The sequence below is a fragment of the Bactrocera dorsalis genome, chromosome 4, assembly GCF_023373825.1.
Source record: "Bactrocera dorsalis isolate Fly_Bdor chromosome 4, ASM2337382v1, whole genome shotgun sequence".
Classification (NCBI taxonomy): Eukaryota; Metazoa; Arthropoda; class Insecta; order Diptera; family Tephritidae; genus Bactrocera; species Bactrocera dorsalis.
The window spans coordinates 13,466,243-13,479,714 of record NC_064306.1 but is presented as its reverse complement, the minus strand read 5'-3'; the positions used below and the strand labels follow the sequence as shown (position 1 = coordinate 13,479,714).

At 37.2% G+C, this 13,472-nt stretch overlaps 2 protein-coding genes across 6 annotated transcripts in view; both read left to right on the top strand.

Annotated features, from left to right (window-relative positions):
- The window catches only part of LOC105233761 (rho GTPase-activating protein Graf), a 186,872-nt gene extending 183,534 nt beyond the window's left edge, over positions 1 to 3,338 (top strand). For all 5 annotated transcript variants that reach the window (XM_049456752.1, XM_049456751.1, XM_049456754.1 and 2 more), the window contains 2 exons: positions 1,969 to 2,048; positions 2,149 to 3,338. In XM_049456752.1, coding sequence (XP_049312709.1) covers positions 1,969 to 2,048; positions 2,149 to 2,249 — 181 coding nt within the window. In that variant the 3' untranslated portion in view covers positions 2,250 to 3,338. The remainder of the gene's footprint in view (positions 1 to 1,968; positions 2,049 to 2,148) is intronic.
- A 4,470-nt stretch (positions 3,339 to 7,808) lies between these two features.
- Positions 7,809 to 13,472, top strand: part of LOC105234232 (protein sprint) — a 538,584-nt gene continuing 532,920 nt past the window's right edge. The window contains exons 1-2 of the mRNA XM_049456740.1: positions 7,809 to 8,142; positions 11,600 to 12,225. The gene's annotated coding sequence lies outside the window, so the exon portion shown is untranslated. The remainder of the gene's footprint in view (positions 8,143 to 11,599; positions 12,226 to 13,472) is intronic.

Below are 13,472 nucleotides of genomic sequence, written 5' to 3'. Positions count from 1 at the left end.
TATTCTTCCAAATCAATTTCATCCCCTTCAAAGTAATCCCCTCCCGATGCAATGCATTTAAGCCAACGGATTTTCCAATCTTCGAAACACTGGTTGTAATCACTTTCCGGGATGGCCTTCAGTTCCGTCTTCGCTGCGGATTGAATCTGTTCTATAGTATAAAAACGGTGTCCCTGGAGCGGTCTTTTAAGCTTGGTGAACAGCCAGAAGTCGCACGGCGTCAGATCAGGTGAATACTGTGGTTGCGGAACGAAATGGGTTGAGTTTTTGGCGAAATGATCACGAATTACGAGGGCGGTGTGGGATGGTGCATTATCGTGGTGTAAAAACCAAGAATTGTCTTTCCACAATTCCGGCCTTTTTAGGCGGATAGCGTTACGCAAATGACGCATAACGTTCAAATAATATTCCTTGTTGACTGTTTGACCGGTTGGAAGGAATTCATAATGCACAACACCACGATAATCGAAGAAAACAGTCAACATGACCTTGATTTTTGAGCGACTTTGGCGCGATTTTTTTGGTCTCGGCTCTCTTTTGGCACGATATTCGCTCGATTGATCGGTTGTTTCGGGGTCGTAAGCATAGACCCAAGTCTCATCGTCAGTTATAATGCATTTCATGACACCCCGGTAGTCGGAAAGCATCGTTTCATACACTTCAATGCGACGCCTTTTTTCCAAAAAATTCAATGTTTTCGGTACCAGTCGAGATTTGACGCGCTTGAGGCCCAAAACATCCTTCAAAATGGTAGTGGCTGAGCCTTTCGATCGACGGTTTTTCAACACCAAATCTTTGATTTGTTGAACGTGAGCTTCGTCGGTTGAGGTTGATGGTCGCACTGGACGCTCTTCGTCTTCGACACGTTCACGGCCGGCTTGGAACGCACTATACCATTTGTAAACATTTTTTTTTAGACATAGCCTCATCACCAAAGGCTTTCTGCACCATCCTCAACGTATCCGCAGCAGAAAATTGATTCCGTAAACAAAATTTAATGTAAATTCTTGCTAAAAAAATTTCGACATCGCAAAAAACGAAAAACTCACTTTAAGCAGCTCACAAAACGACACGTATCTCAAACACTAATGAATATTTTGACATGAAATTTGACATAAATATGACCGACAGTACTACCAACCTAAAAAAAAATTCTCCAAATCCATTCGACGCTCGCAGTTTAAATTCAAATGTCACCTTATTTTTTGAGCACAGTATATAAGTGGTCAACATGACGAGCTGAGTCGATTTAGTCTTGTCTCTCTGTGCGTGCGTCTGCCTGTATAACGCCAATTGTCCCTCAATTTTGGAGATATCGAACATTTTTTTCTCTTTTCTAACCGAGAAGCTGCTCATTTGACGGTCGCCAATATCGGGAAAACAATCGGATATAGCTGGCATACAAACTTACTAATTCAAGGCAAGGATTATTGTCTAGGCAAAGGGTTATATTCGAAGAAATTTATCAGGCCGAATCTCTATAGCATATAACTGCCATAGAAACTGGCCGACTGTAAACATGTTTTAGTATGGAAAATTTTCGTATTCGTTGAGATATTTTCACGAACTTTGGCATGGACTATTGTTTAAGAAAACAGTACAATCTCCCCAGAAATAGTTCAGATCGGACCACTATAGCATATAGCTACCATACAAACTGAACGATGAAAGTCTTGACCTTGTATAGGAATCTTTTTTATTTCATACATTATCTTTTCGAAATTCGACATGGATTATTATCCAAGACATTGCTACAATCTCCCCAGAAATAGTTCAGATCGGACCACTATAGTATATACATAGCTGCTATACAAACGGAACGATCAAAATCAAGTTCTTGTATGGAATATTTTGTATTTGTGAAGTTTTTCCTTGTTCTTTTTTTGTTATTAGTGTTGTTGTAGTTCCATACACTCTTAATTGCTGTCAAGTTTGAATAATAATTTTTTAATTTCTAATTTTTTACAGGCGCGTGCGCACATTATACGCGTGTATGGGCGAAAGCGAGGGTGAACTGTCCTTCGAACCAAATCAGATCATCACTAACGGTAAATATTAAATTTGGCAATTAATTTTTTAAAAATGTTATAAATAATTCTCTTCTCTCTCTATCTCTCCCTCTCTCTCTCGCTCTCGTTTGCTTTGCAGTACGTTACTCACATGAACCGGGTTGGCTGCAGGGCACGCTTAACGGTAAAACGGGACTTATACCACAGAACTACGTCGAACACTTGAAACCATACCACTAGAACTAGTTATGATCGCCGTTAGATATATGTATATTTGATAACAATTGCAGATATATAGTAACCTATATATTTATATATATAGTATATGGGTGTTTAAGCCGTTTTGTATGTGTATGTAAACTAATGAAGAATGCCGTTAGTTTAAGTAACGGCAAGCATTTGAAAATTGGTGTGATGTAACAGTAAAAGTACGTAAAGTGCTTGTAGTTAATTAGTTGCGTAAGTAGCATTAAAAAAAAAAAGAAAGCGAAGAATCGGCGAAAATGAAATTGAAAGAAAATAGAAAATAAATGAAAATAGTAGTGAACCGCTATGTCAGCAAGCAAAACGTAATATAGCTTAGTGTAAACCCACGTATTCCCGTAAAACTATTGCAAAGCAATAAAATTTATAAAACGATTACAACAACAACACAAGCAAAAGTCCATAACGCACGAAATTTCAGGAGCGTGTCACCACCAAGCAAACGCACAGTACCCAACAAAACCCAAAAACAAATGCAACAACAACAAATTTACAATCGCACAGACATATGGAGAAACCGACAGACAGACACACGCCAATACACACACACATGCACAGTTTTACACATATAAATATATACATACACATTTAGCCACAGCTTACAACAAAAATAAATAAATAAAATTAATTACTTACATATATACAAATATACATACATACATGCATATATGAATATTTTCTCTACTTTTACAACAATACAAAACCACAAAAACCTAATTTTGTATGCAAATATGTAATTATTAAAATGAAAATGAAACTGAAAAACAAACTAAATTTATAACGAAAAGAAAAACATTTTATTTAAAGAGCGCAAGCGTGAATGCTAACAAACAAATAAAACAACCAACAACAACAACAAAAAATAAACACATGTAAAAGCTTAGTATTAGTAATAATTACTCAACTGTGAGTATGTTTGTATGTATAAAATGATATCTATTGAAACGAAACTGAGAACTTAAAATTTCCCTTAAGCTAATTTATTATTTGTAAACGCTTTACTTTTGTTGCACTATTGAAAGCAAGCGCAGCGCAAAAGCGTAAACAAAAAAAAAAAAAAACAAAGTTGAAAGTTGAAAATTGTACGAAAATGTGAGCGAAAACTATTAGTTTACTTTGTAAATATATACATAAATATATATATAAAAATATATTAAAAAATTAACATTTTTAAGTGAATAATAAAAATAAAAACTATGCGAAAATTACAATGAAATGAAGTGGCTTTAATTGTTTCAAATATAAAAAACAAAAACAAAAACGTTTTACAATTAAGCATATAATCTTGTGGGCAAAAAATAGTAAGACTTAGTGCTTAATTTTAAAATTCATGATTTATTCTTCAATTTCTATGTCGTCCTCCTCACTTATGCCAACGTCTTTTCCAATCCTCGAAATAAATAGTGTTTACTTTCACTTTTTTAAACCCAAATGTACTTTCAAAATGGTTTTCACTGATCCTTCTGACATTTTAACGATGTCAGTAAGATCTCTGACTGTTGATGGTCGATTTTCAAGCATCAATTCCTTTTATTTCATTGACGTATTGATCGTCAGTTGATGGTGATGACCGTCCTAAACTTAGTTTGTCACCAACGCGTTCTCGACCCTCTTTGAATAATTGTTATTTAAGGGCTATTTCGGGTATGGAATCGATGGCATGTCCCCAAAAGTTAACGGCTATATGTTCGATCTTTTTCGTTTCCTCGCTGCATTGAACCTAACACTATCGTCGACTAAACCCACAGCGACTATATTGACAAACTTGACGAAGGATTTCAGACTTGACCTTAATATTGCCGTCGATAGCATTAAAATTCCGACTATCAATAACCCTAAGACTTTAGTCGTCACACTAGAGGCCTGTGCTAGCTAGTCGCTAGCCGACAGCACATGGAGAAAAGACAAAGAAACATTTTCAACATACAAGGCAATCGGCCGGTCAGTCCTTAACTAGGCCACACCAATTTTTTTTTTAACGCAGACAATGAAGCTTCAGAAATGCCAGAACACCACATTCCGGACTGAAACGGCATGACTCTTGATGTCGCCTACCGAACTTCTGCACATGGAAGCCCTTATGCTACCAGTTAAGGAGCATAAGGAACTCCTCTTCAAACAGTTCCTGTTGGGACTTTTTTTTGTAGAAACCATCCCTGCAGTAGCCGGCTTGAAGCGGAACCGCCTCCTAGAAACATCAAGAGGTCCTCCCTTAACTACGTCGACTAGACTTCAGACGCAACATGTACATACATACATACAAGCACTGCAGCCAGAAACACCTTCACCGACACCCTTTCAGTGTATGGCGCACTTGGAGTCAAACCATAACCCATTGCAGACGCCGAGCTTGAGTTGCCGCGAGAATCTAGAGTAAACCTTGCGCAGCTTTGTTCTGGGTAATGCAGCAGGTTACACTCCTACTTATTCAGAATCAACCTCGACATAGCAAAAATATGTCCAGCTTGCCAAGAGTCACTTAACACTATTTCTTTGCAACAAAAAATATTTTACAAAAAAATCAATTTTATATGAAGTACAGTATATTCAAATTTTTATTACATTTAAATGCTACTTTTCAAAAGGTTTTAGAAATTCGGTAAAGAGTCTAAATCCCTAAACTCCGAGGCAATATTTGGTCTTTGTCTTTTCTTTCGACATCGGCTTCTCGGTTCAAAGTGTTTAAATCCCATTGAGTTGCCAACAGATATGCCCCTTCAGGTTCAATCATGATCATGATATTATCTAATCTTTAGACTAAACTCTATCTAATCCATAGATTCGCGTTGTCAACGAAGATTCGTAGAATTTTCAAACCTCTCATTAACAATAATTCTCATTCCGTTACTTTCGAGTACTAAAAGAGTACTAAATTTCGTTGCTAAATAGTACTAAAATTAGTACTTCCTACATTCTTTATTATTTCACTTACCAGTGCCATCTACTGACTATTCCTAGTGAAGCAATGAGCCGTGAATGCGACATCTGTTGTAAAAAATTGTAAGCTGCACTGCCAGTTTCATATGACAGGTGGCGCTGTTGCTTGCTTCCAAAAAGACAAGACTTTACAACAAAAAACTCTCTTGACGTTTTATTAGACAGAATTGAAAAAGATTTCACTCAATAGTAGACATCGGTGTACATTGTGAATTTCGAATGCAGAAAATAGAAAATAAATATTTCTGAAGAAACTTTCGAAAGGAAAAACTTTTAAACATACAATAAAACTACAGAAACTGAAGAGCCTAAAGAGAACAAGGAAATGAATAAACCGCTTGTGAATAAACCGACGCGAGCAGACGGTTTGAATTAGAAAATTTGTAGCTGATACACCGGGACCGAATATTTTATTGTCGGCCGCAAAAAGTCACCCCACCTCGTTTCGGATCGATCGCCTTTCCACATGCCACTAAAGTGTAGGAAGCAGATAAATTAAGTGTGAGTTCATCAAGAAAATATTTTCTGGACTAATCAACATATCAAATAATGCAGTTCGTTTGGTCACCTCTTCTCTAACTTCTAAAACTGCAGTTTAGTTTGCGACCCTGGCTGCGTAAACATTGCAATGTTTATTCATTAAGGCGGATGGAGGTGAGTTTGAGTTTCATTTAATTGTTATATATGCCTTTGTTCGAACTTGATTAGAGATAGTTCCTGTCTTTAACAATAGTAGCCAAGAGCTGATCAAGCTTCCGCGAGGCCCAGCTATTCAGTAATAGAAGAAGATACAGGAGCACAGATCCACTCCCTTATCTACCGATAATGGTTCCAGGGCGCCTTTTTTTCATGAGCTTTACAGTTTCCTACGATTCCGCTGTGGTCAGGCACTCATATCAGTCTTTATCACAAAGACAATCGATGCTATCGATAACGAGGTTAGGTCTTCGTTCAGCTTTGAGGCTAGAATCATGAGCCCATCTGCTAACTGAGAGGATGCTTACTTCTCAGAAGGAGGCTGCACTACGGAGTAGTAAATCTATTGCTGCCTTAATGGCTCCAATCTCGGTCTGCAAGACACTGCAATAGTCAGGAAGTCTGAAGCTGCAGCCTATAGAGAGCTCCTGACAGTAGACTTCTCCACCAATCTTCCTTCCAAGCTTTGCCCAATTCGTGAAGAAGATCACTGCCGCTCTCCTCCAACGTCTTCCTCCCACCAACAATTCCTTCGACGAGATATGGGCAGAGAAGAAGCCGTCAGAGTTCGATTTAGTGACACCGTGATCCCCGGTATGAAGTCAAAGTGAGAAAGGATTTCCGAGTGTTCAGATACGTGCTCTTTTAGGAATTCAGCAGCCTAATTTTTTTCCTCACGCAAAGTTTAACAGTAACAAAGAAGAAATGGCAACATCTGCAGGACCTAAAAGCTTTGATTTCAGCAGACTGTTATTACTTTTATGTTTGGTACAAGCTCGCTTGTTCAGTACTGCGTTGCTTCATTTGCTTCATCAACGAAGGTTCGTAGAATTTTCAAACCTATCTTAAAATTATTCTTATTTCGTTGCTTTCGAAAGAGTACTAAAATTAGTATTTCCTACATTCTTTATTATTTTACTTACCAGTGCCATCTAGTGACTATTCATACTGAAGCAATGACCGTGAATGCGTCATCTCTTGTATAAAATTATAAGCTGCACTACCAGTTTCATATGACAGGTGACGCTGGTGTTCGCTTCAAAAAGGGCTGGACTTAACAACAACAAACATTCTTGACATTTTATTTGTCAAAATTGAAAAAAAATTCACTCTGTAGTTTTGTGGTAATTTCCTGTTCGGTGTATAATTTCAAATTTAGAAATAGAAAGATTAATATTTTTGGAGAAACTTTCGAAAGCAGAAACTTAAAAAACAAACTATAAAAACTGAAGAGCCTAAATAACAAGGAAATTTTTGAGTGCTTGTGAATACAGCGACGGTTTGAATTAGAAAAAATGCATTTGATACACCGGGACCGGATATTTGGTTGTCGGTAGTCCAAGGAACAGGTAGCTGCCAGCTATGTGATACGTTGGCATAAGCAATTTCTGATTGAACCAGCGTCTCAAATAAGCCTCTCGACACTATCGCTGTATATTATCTTTTTTTGAACTAATCAACATATTAAATGATTCAGATCGCTTGACGTCCTCTTAGTAACTTCTAATACTGCAGCTTAGTTTGGGCACCACTGGCTGCGTAAACATTTCAATGTTTATTCATTAAGGCTGGACGGTAAATGGAGGGGCAATTGTGATCAACTAATTAAGCTAAGCCAGTTCGCTTAGAGAATGAGAACAACTTCAGTGTACCACGGAGTTACACACGTACATACATACAAAAGATAGGCAACATGAAAAGTCAGATGGTATAGCTTGTTGGTGGTTCAGCTGGGCGTGAGTGTGACGAAAATGCCAAGAGCGCAACGCATAAGTAGAACACAACAAAACTGATCGGTCGCGTGGCCGCACGAAGGTCGAAAAATTGTGCGTCGCGAATAAAGTACACTGGGCAATGTGCGCGGCCGGAGCAGACGGCGTCGCTGCAGGCAATTGCATTCTCTGGTGGAATTGAGCGAGAGACCGGCGCCGCAGCAATGAAAATGCGAAGAAAACTTCAGTTGTTGGACAGTGTTCGCGGCGAAAGGAATCCCTCGACGAACGATCAGTGCGCGACGCGCGTGTAAATAATTCAAAATGCAGCGCAGCAAAGCTTTGCAAAAATAGCGCAGAAATCGGAGGTTATATTGTGTTCGAAATAATGAAATCGGAGTGCGCGACGCAGGTGAAATTTGATTTTGGTGCGTGGACTCGTAAAATGCGGTAATTAAAACGGTTATTTGCGGAACGGTACGATCGAAAGTGTATAGCGATGCGATGGAAATGTGCGAAATTGTGTGAGAATGAATTTGAAGCAAAAATTTTATGAATGTGAGTGCATGTACACAGATATGTGTGTATGTACTTATGTTTGAAAAGCGCATGCAGATGTGGCTATGTTTATAGCCTTATATACATATGTACATATATACATACATACATATGTACATATTTGCAGGGGACAGAGTCTGCATAAATAAAAATTATATAACCAGAATAAAAATACAAACAACAACAATTAAACAGTATTTCAAATAATAATAATAATAATAAAAATATTAAAATTTTTATATTATTAATTAAATTTGAATTTAATAAAAAAATTAAGAAATATATTGTAATAACCAACGTGAGTTAAATAATTGAATAACAAAAAATAAAGCTCGAATGCTTAATTTTTTCGAGGGAGGATGAGAAAAATACTTTCCGGATTGTCATTGTACTGTCACAGCAACGGTATGTGTCACTTGCGGGTCACTAGAAAACTCTAATCTAAGAAACCAATAAAAATTTAAAAACAAGAAAAAACGTTAACTTCGGTTTCACCGAAGCTAAATACCCTTCACAGGTGCATTTCTGTTAGGACCTACGTGTTCAGTTTATATGGAAGCTGTAAGCTATAGCAATCCGATCTGAACAATTTCTTCGGAGATTACATTGTTGCTTAGAAAATAATCTATACAAAATTTCGTGAATATATCTTGTGAAATGTGAAAGTTTTCCATACAAAACTTGATTCCGATCGTTCAATTTGTATGGCACCTATATGTTATAGTGGTCCGATATCGGCAGTTCCGACAAATGAGCAGCTTCTTGAAAAGAAAATGACGTTTGCAAATTTTCAAAACGATATCTTCAAAATTGAGGGACTAGTTCGTATATATACAGACGGACGGATAGACGGACATGGCTAAATCAAAAAATTATTTATTTATTCATGAATATCTATTTTGTCCCCTTCAAAGTAATCCCCATGAGATATTATACACTTGTGCCAACGGTTTTTCCAATCTTCGAAGCACTTCAAAAAATCATTTTTTTTATCTTCTTCAGCTCCTCCTTCGATGCCGTCTTTATCTCGTTAAGAGAAGCGTAACGTCGTCCTTTTATGGGCCTCTTCAGTTTAGGGAACAAGAAAAAGTCACAGGGGGCCAGATCTGGGGAATACGGTGGCTGCGGCATCATTAGTGTGTTGTTTTTGGCCAAAAAGTCGTGCACAAGCAACGATGTGTGTGAGCAGGGGCGTTATCGTGGTGCAAAAGCCAATTTTTGTTCTTCCACAAATCCGGGCGTTTCTGGCGGATTGCTTCGCGCAAATTGCACATAACTTGCAGGCTGTGGCAATAACTCATGATGCACCACGCCCCTGCAATCGAAGAAAACTGTCAGCAAAACTTTATTGATACTTTTTGAACACACCTCGTACAACATATTTCGGCCCATATGTGAGTTACCCCAATGAAAATAAGAGCGTGTGTTTTACCCATAAAACTGTATCTTTGTGCCTAAAATAGATAAATTTGAGCGAAAACTTGGCCTAGCCCCTATATATACATATAATATAATGATTTTGAACATCCGTATAAAATGTTCGGTTGCACCCGAACTTAGCCCTTCCATACTTGTTACGAATAGCTTCTCGCAAACGACGCATAAGTATTCCTTATTGTCAGTTTGGCCAGGCGAAAGGAATTCCGACTTCACGACACCTCAATAATCGAAGAAAGCTGTCAGCATAACCTTGATTTTTACCTACTTTGACGTGGTTTTAGTTCATCTTTGTTTCACATTTGCCAAAAGCATAGATCCAATACTCCTCGCTAGTAATAATATGTTTCATGATATCCTGGTAGTCGGAAAGCATTGTTTCACACCCAACGCTGTTTTTCGAAAAAAATTTACTGCTTTTGGAAACAAACGTACTTCAATATTTCTTATGCCCAAATGATCTTTCAAATGATTTTCACTGATCCTTTCGATATTTCAAAGATGCCAGTAAGACCTCTGGGTGTTAATCGTCGATCCTCAAGCACCAATTCCTTTATTTTATTGACGTGCTGATATATCATCAGTTGACGTTGATGGCCGTCCTGGATGTGGTTTATCAACCAACCACGCCGGTCAACGCCTTCTCGACCCTCTTTGAACAATTTGTACCAATCGAAAACACCTTCTCTCGACAAACAATTATCCCCGAAGGAATTTTCCAACATTCTGAACGTATCGGCACCAGAAATTTGAATCTGTATACAAAATTTAATGGAACTTTTTGCTAAAAAGTTTCACTTATCCTAAAAGTCCTCGAATGCAGTTTATGTAGTACAGAAAGACAAGTGTAAACGAAACACTAACGATTATTTAGTTGTACCAATCTAGAAAAAAATATTTCGACGAATGGATTTTCAAAATTTTTTCATAAATGTTATGTAATAAAAAATCTATGAAAATTCCATTCAGCCTTACTTAAAAAGCCGAATATCTCGAGAAGTTTTAATGATAGCGATTTTGACCTCGGACCTTTTTTATAGCAAATAAAATTTCCTACAAGTTTGTCATGCACATTTTTTCTATAGCTCTTGTCATTTACTAGATAAATACAAGAAAGTGAATTTTGTGGAAAAATCAGGTTTAGAGCCCCGTACTACCTCGGCGGTGTGAGTTTCGACTTTGTCGCACTAGGCACTTTTGTAGAGTGTTCAATTCTAATATGTGTCTAAAGTCAAAGCGATGCCATAAAATGGCTCTGAGCTATAGAAATTTAAAGATAAAAAATCACGATTGTCATGTATTTTTAATAACAAATTTTTACATGCCTTGGTCCAGTTCTAAATGTTAATATTAAGGACTCAAACTTTCAGAGAATTTTTTGTAGGGTATTTCCAAGGAAATTTCATGATGGGACTGAAAAAATGAATAGTTAAAAAAAATACTCTAATGTTCATATACAGTATATATCGTCACCTGAAATGCAAATTAACGTAACAACATTTTCAGAAATTTACAGTGGCATGAATGAAACACGGAATAAAATGGAACATGAGTGAAACAAAATATTAATATTGGTTAAAACTGGTTTATATATGACCGCAGAACCAGAAAATTTTGAACATATTTAATATTATGTATATAATTTGAAGTAGTGAAGCGTAATCAATAAGACACTCAATTTCGAATTTTTTGATGATACGTTATTTTGCATTTCAGGTGACGATATGTATGTACATACATATGTACATAAACTAGTAATATGAAGCGTGCTTTCATTGCCAAATTGTGAACTTGTGCTTTGCCTTTGGGTTGCTTGCTGGTCCACCAGTGATTTGTGACCATGCTGAGGCGTTCGTGTTGGCTTTCCTTCCGCCTTGTAGCCGTCATGTGTGTATGTGTGAGTGACTACTTCTTTTGATGTTTCGCAGTGAAAATGAAATTTAAGTGGAAATGTGCATATGTAATTATGGATCTGTGTACTTGCAGCTCGCTGAATTTGAAAAGATCTTGAAATGTCTGTATGTTTGTACACTCACACATAGAATCAAGTGCCTTAATAAAAGATGGAAAGTAAAAGCGTTTGTGCCAAGCAAGTGTGTGTTATTTAATACGAATATGTTTGAAGCGAATCAAAAGCTGTGAATTAAATAGTGCAATAAAAATAATAGCCACACAAAAGCAACAATAATAACAGCAAACTGCAAGCAATCTTTTTAATAAAAATATGTGTATATGAGTGTGTGTGCAGGCTATTGTGCAAGAAGTGTCGTCCAGTCGCGTTAATTGAAAGACAAAACAAACAAAAACTCACAAAACAGAGCGCACACAAACCATATATGAGCAAACATACAAAAGTACATACATGTATGTATGTTTGTATGTAAGTGCCAGCACATACTCGTATAAGCAGCAACTTTGTATTAATCGTGCCATTAAGTTGACGCGTCGACCAACACCCGCTGACATATAGACTAAAACATATGTATGTATATATATAAGTAAATACATATACTTATATATAGAGTATACTTGTATGTATGTATTTGCATCTGGAGATCCGCTGGCAGTGGGCAGTAATTGAGCGAAGGCTGCAAAGAAAATGTGTTTATGGGGTGAGTAAGCGTTACGCTGCCTTCTTTTCACTGCTATTATTGTTGTTGTTGCTGTTGTTGTCGACATTTGTTTGTTTACATGCAAACAAAGGCAACAACAACTAAATATAACTTTTATATGCACGGTAGATATGTGTGCGTATGTGTGCATGTGCGATTGAATGCTTGGCTTGCCACAAATTGTCTTTTCATGCTTTTTAAATAAAATAAAATAAATATTCGCTTGAAAATTGTTCTAAACTTCTACATAGATAATCAAGCGTTTTTTCGTTTTTTAATGAATGCATTGTGTCTTGGAAAAAACGCAACAAAAAAGCGTTCTAAGTGGGTGAGCCTCTGACTTTGATTTAATCTAGGCTTCACGCACACAAGCACACATATCTACAAAGATTATGTATGTATATGTACATATGTATGTATAAGTATAATGTATATATGTGCATACATATTTATATATTTATATTCGTCCTAGAATGATTAAATTAATTTATTCCAAGTGAAATTGAAGTAACGGTTTTTTTGAGACCGCTGGTTTAGTTCGGAAGCTACAGGATTTGTCCGGAAGGTAGTAGGACTGAGTCAATTTAAAAAAATCTATTGAACCAACCGTTACAATGCTTTAAAAACTTTCAAATTAGGCTTCTTCTGCGTCCATGCAGCGCTATTACCAAGCATTGAAGGCGTTGCGGAAAGCATTCTCCGGAATAGCCCTGATTAAGTAGCTGGTCACAAGAAAGGCGCAATTTCTGGTCGTCAGTGAGCACTTTTGGGACCATCTTAGCGCACACTTGGGCAATTAAACAAATACTTAGTCGACGGTCTGACCTCAAAACTTGGCGCACACGAGTCACATTGTCGGTGTTTGTCGAATCGCAGATCTTCCCGCACGGTCTTCATCAGCGACCTTTTACCGGCCCTCCAAAAAGGCCTGGTGCCACCGAAACACACCACTTTTTGCTAAAGCAAAATGTGGGTGAGCCGAATACCATTCATAGGAGCATTTTTTATAGCATAAAGGGGTATAAGATGATTTGTTTTTAGATTTTGATCGGTCAATTTAAATGATAACTACATATATGCTATAGTGATCCGATATGGATAATATATATATTCAGAGATTGTAGCGATGTCTTGTTGGCTTGTTGGTATAGACCATAGACTTGACGTAGTAAATAGTCTAATGTCGTCAAATCGCACGACCGAGGCGAGCAATTGACTGGGCGATTTCGTGAGATAACACGTTCACC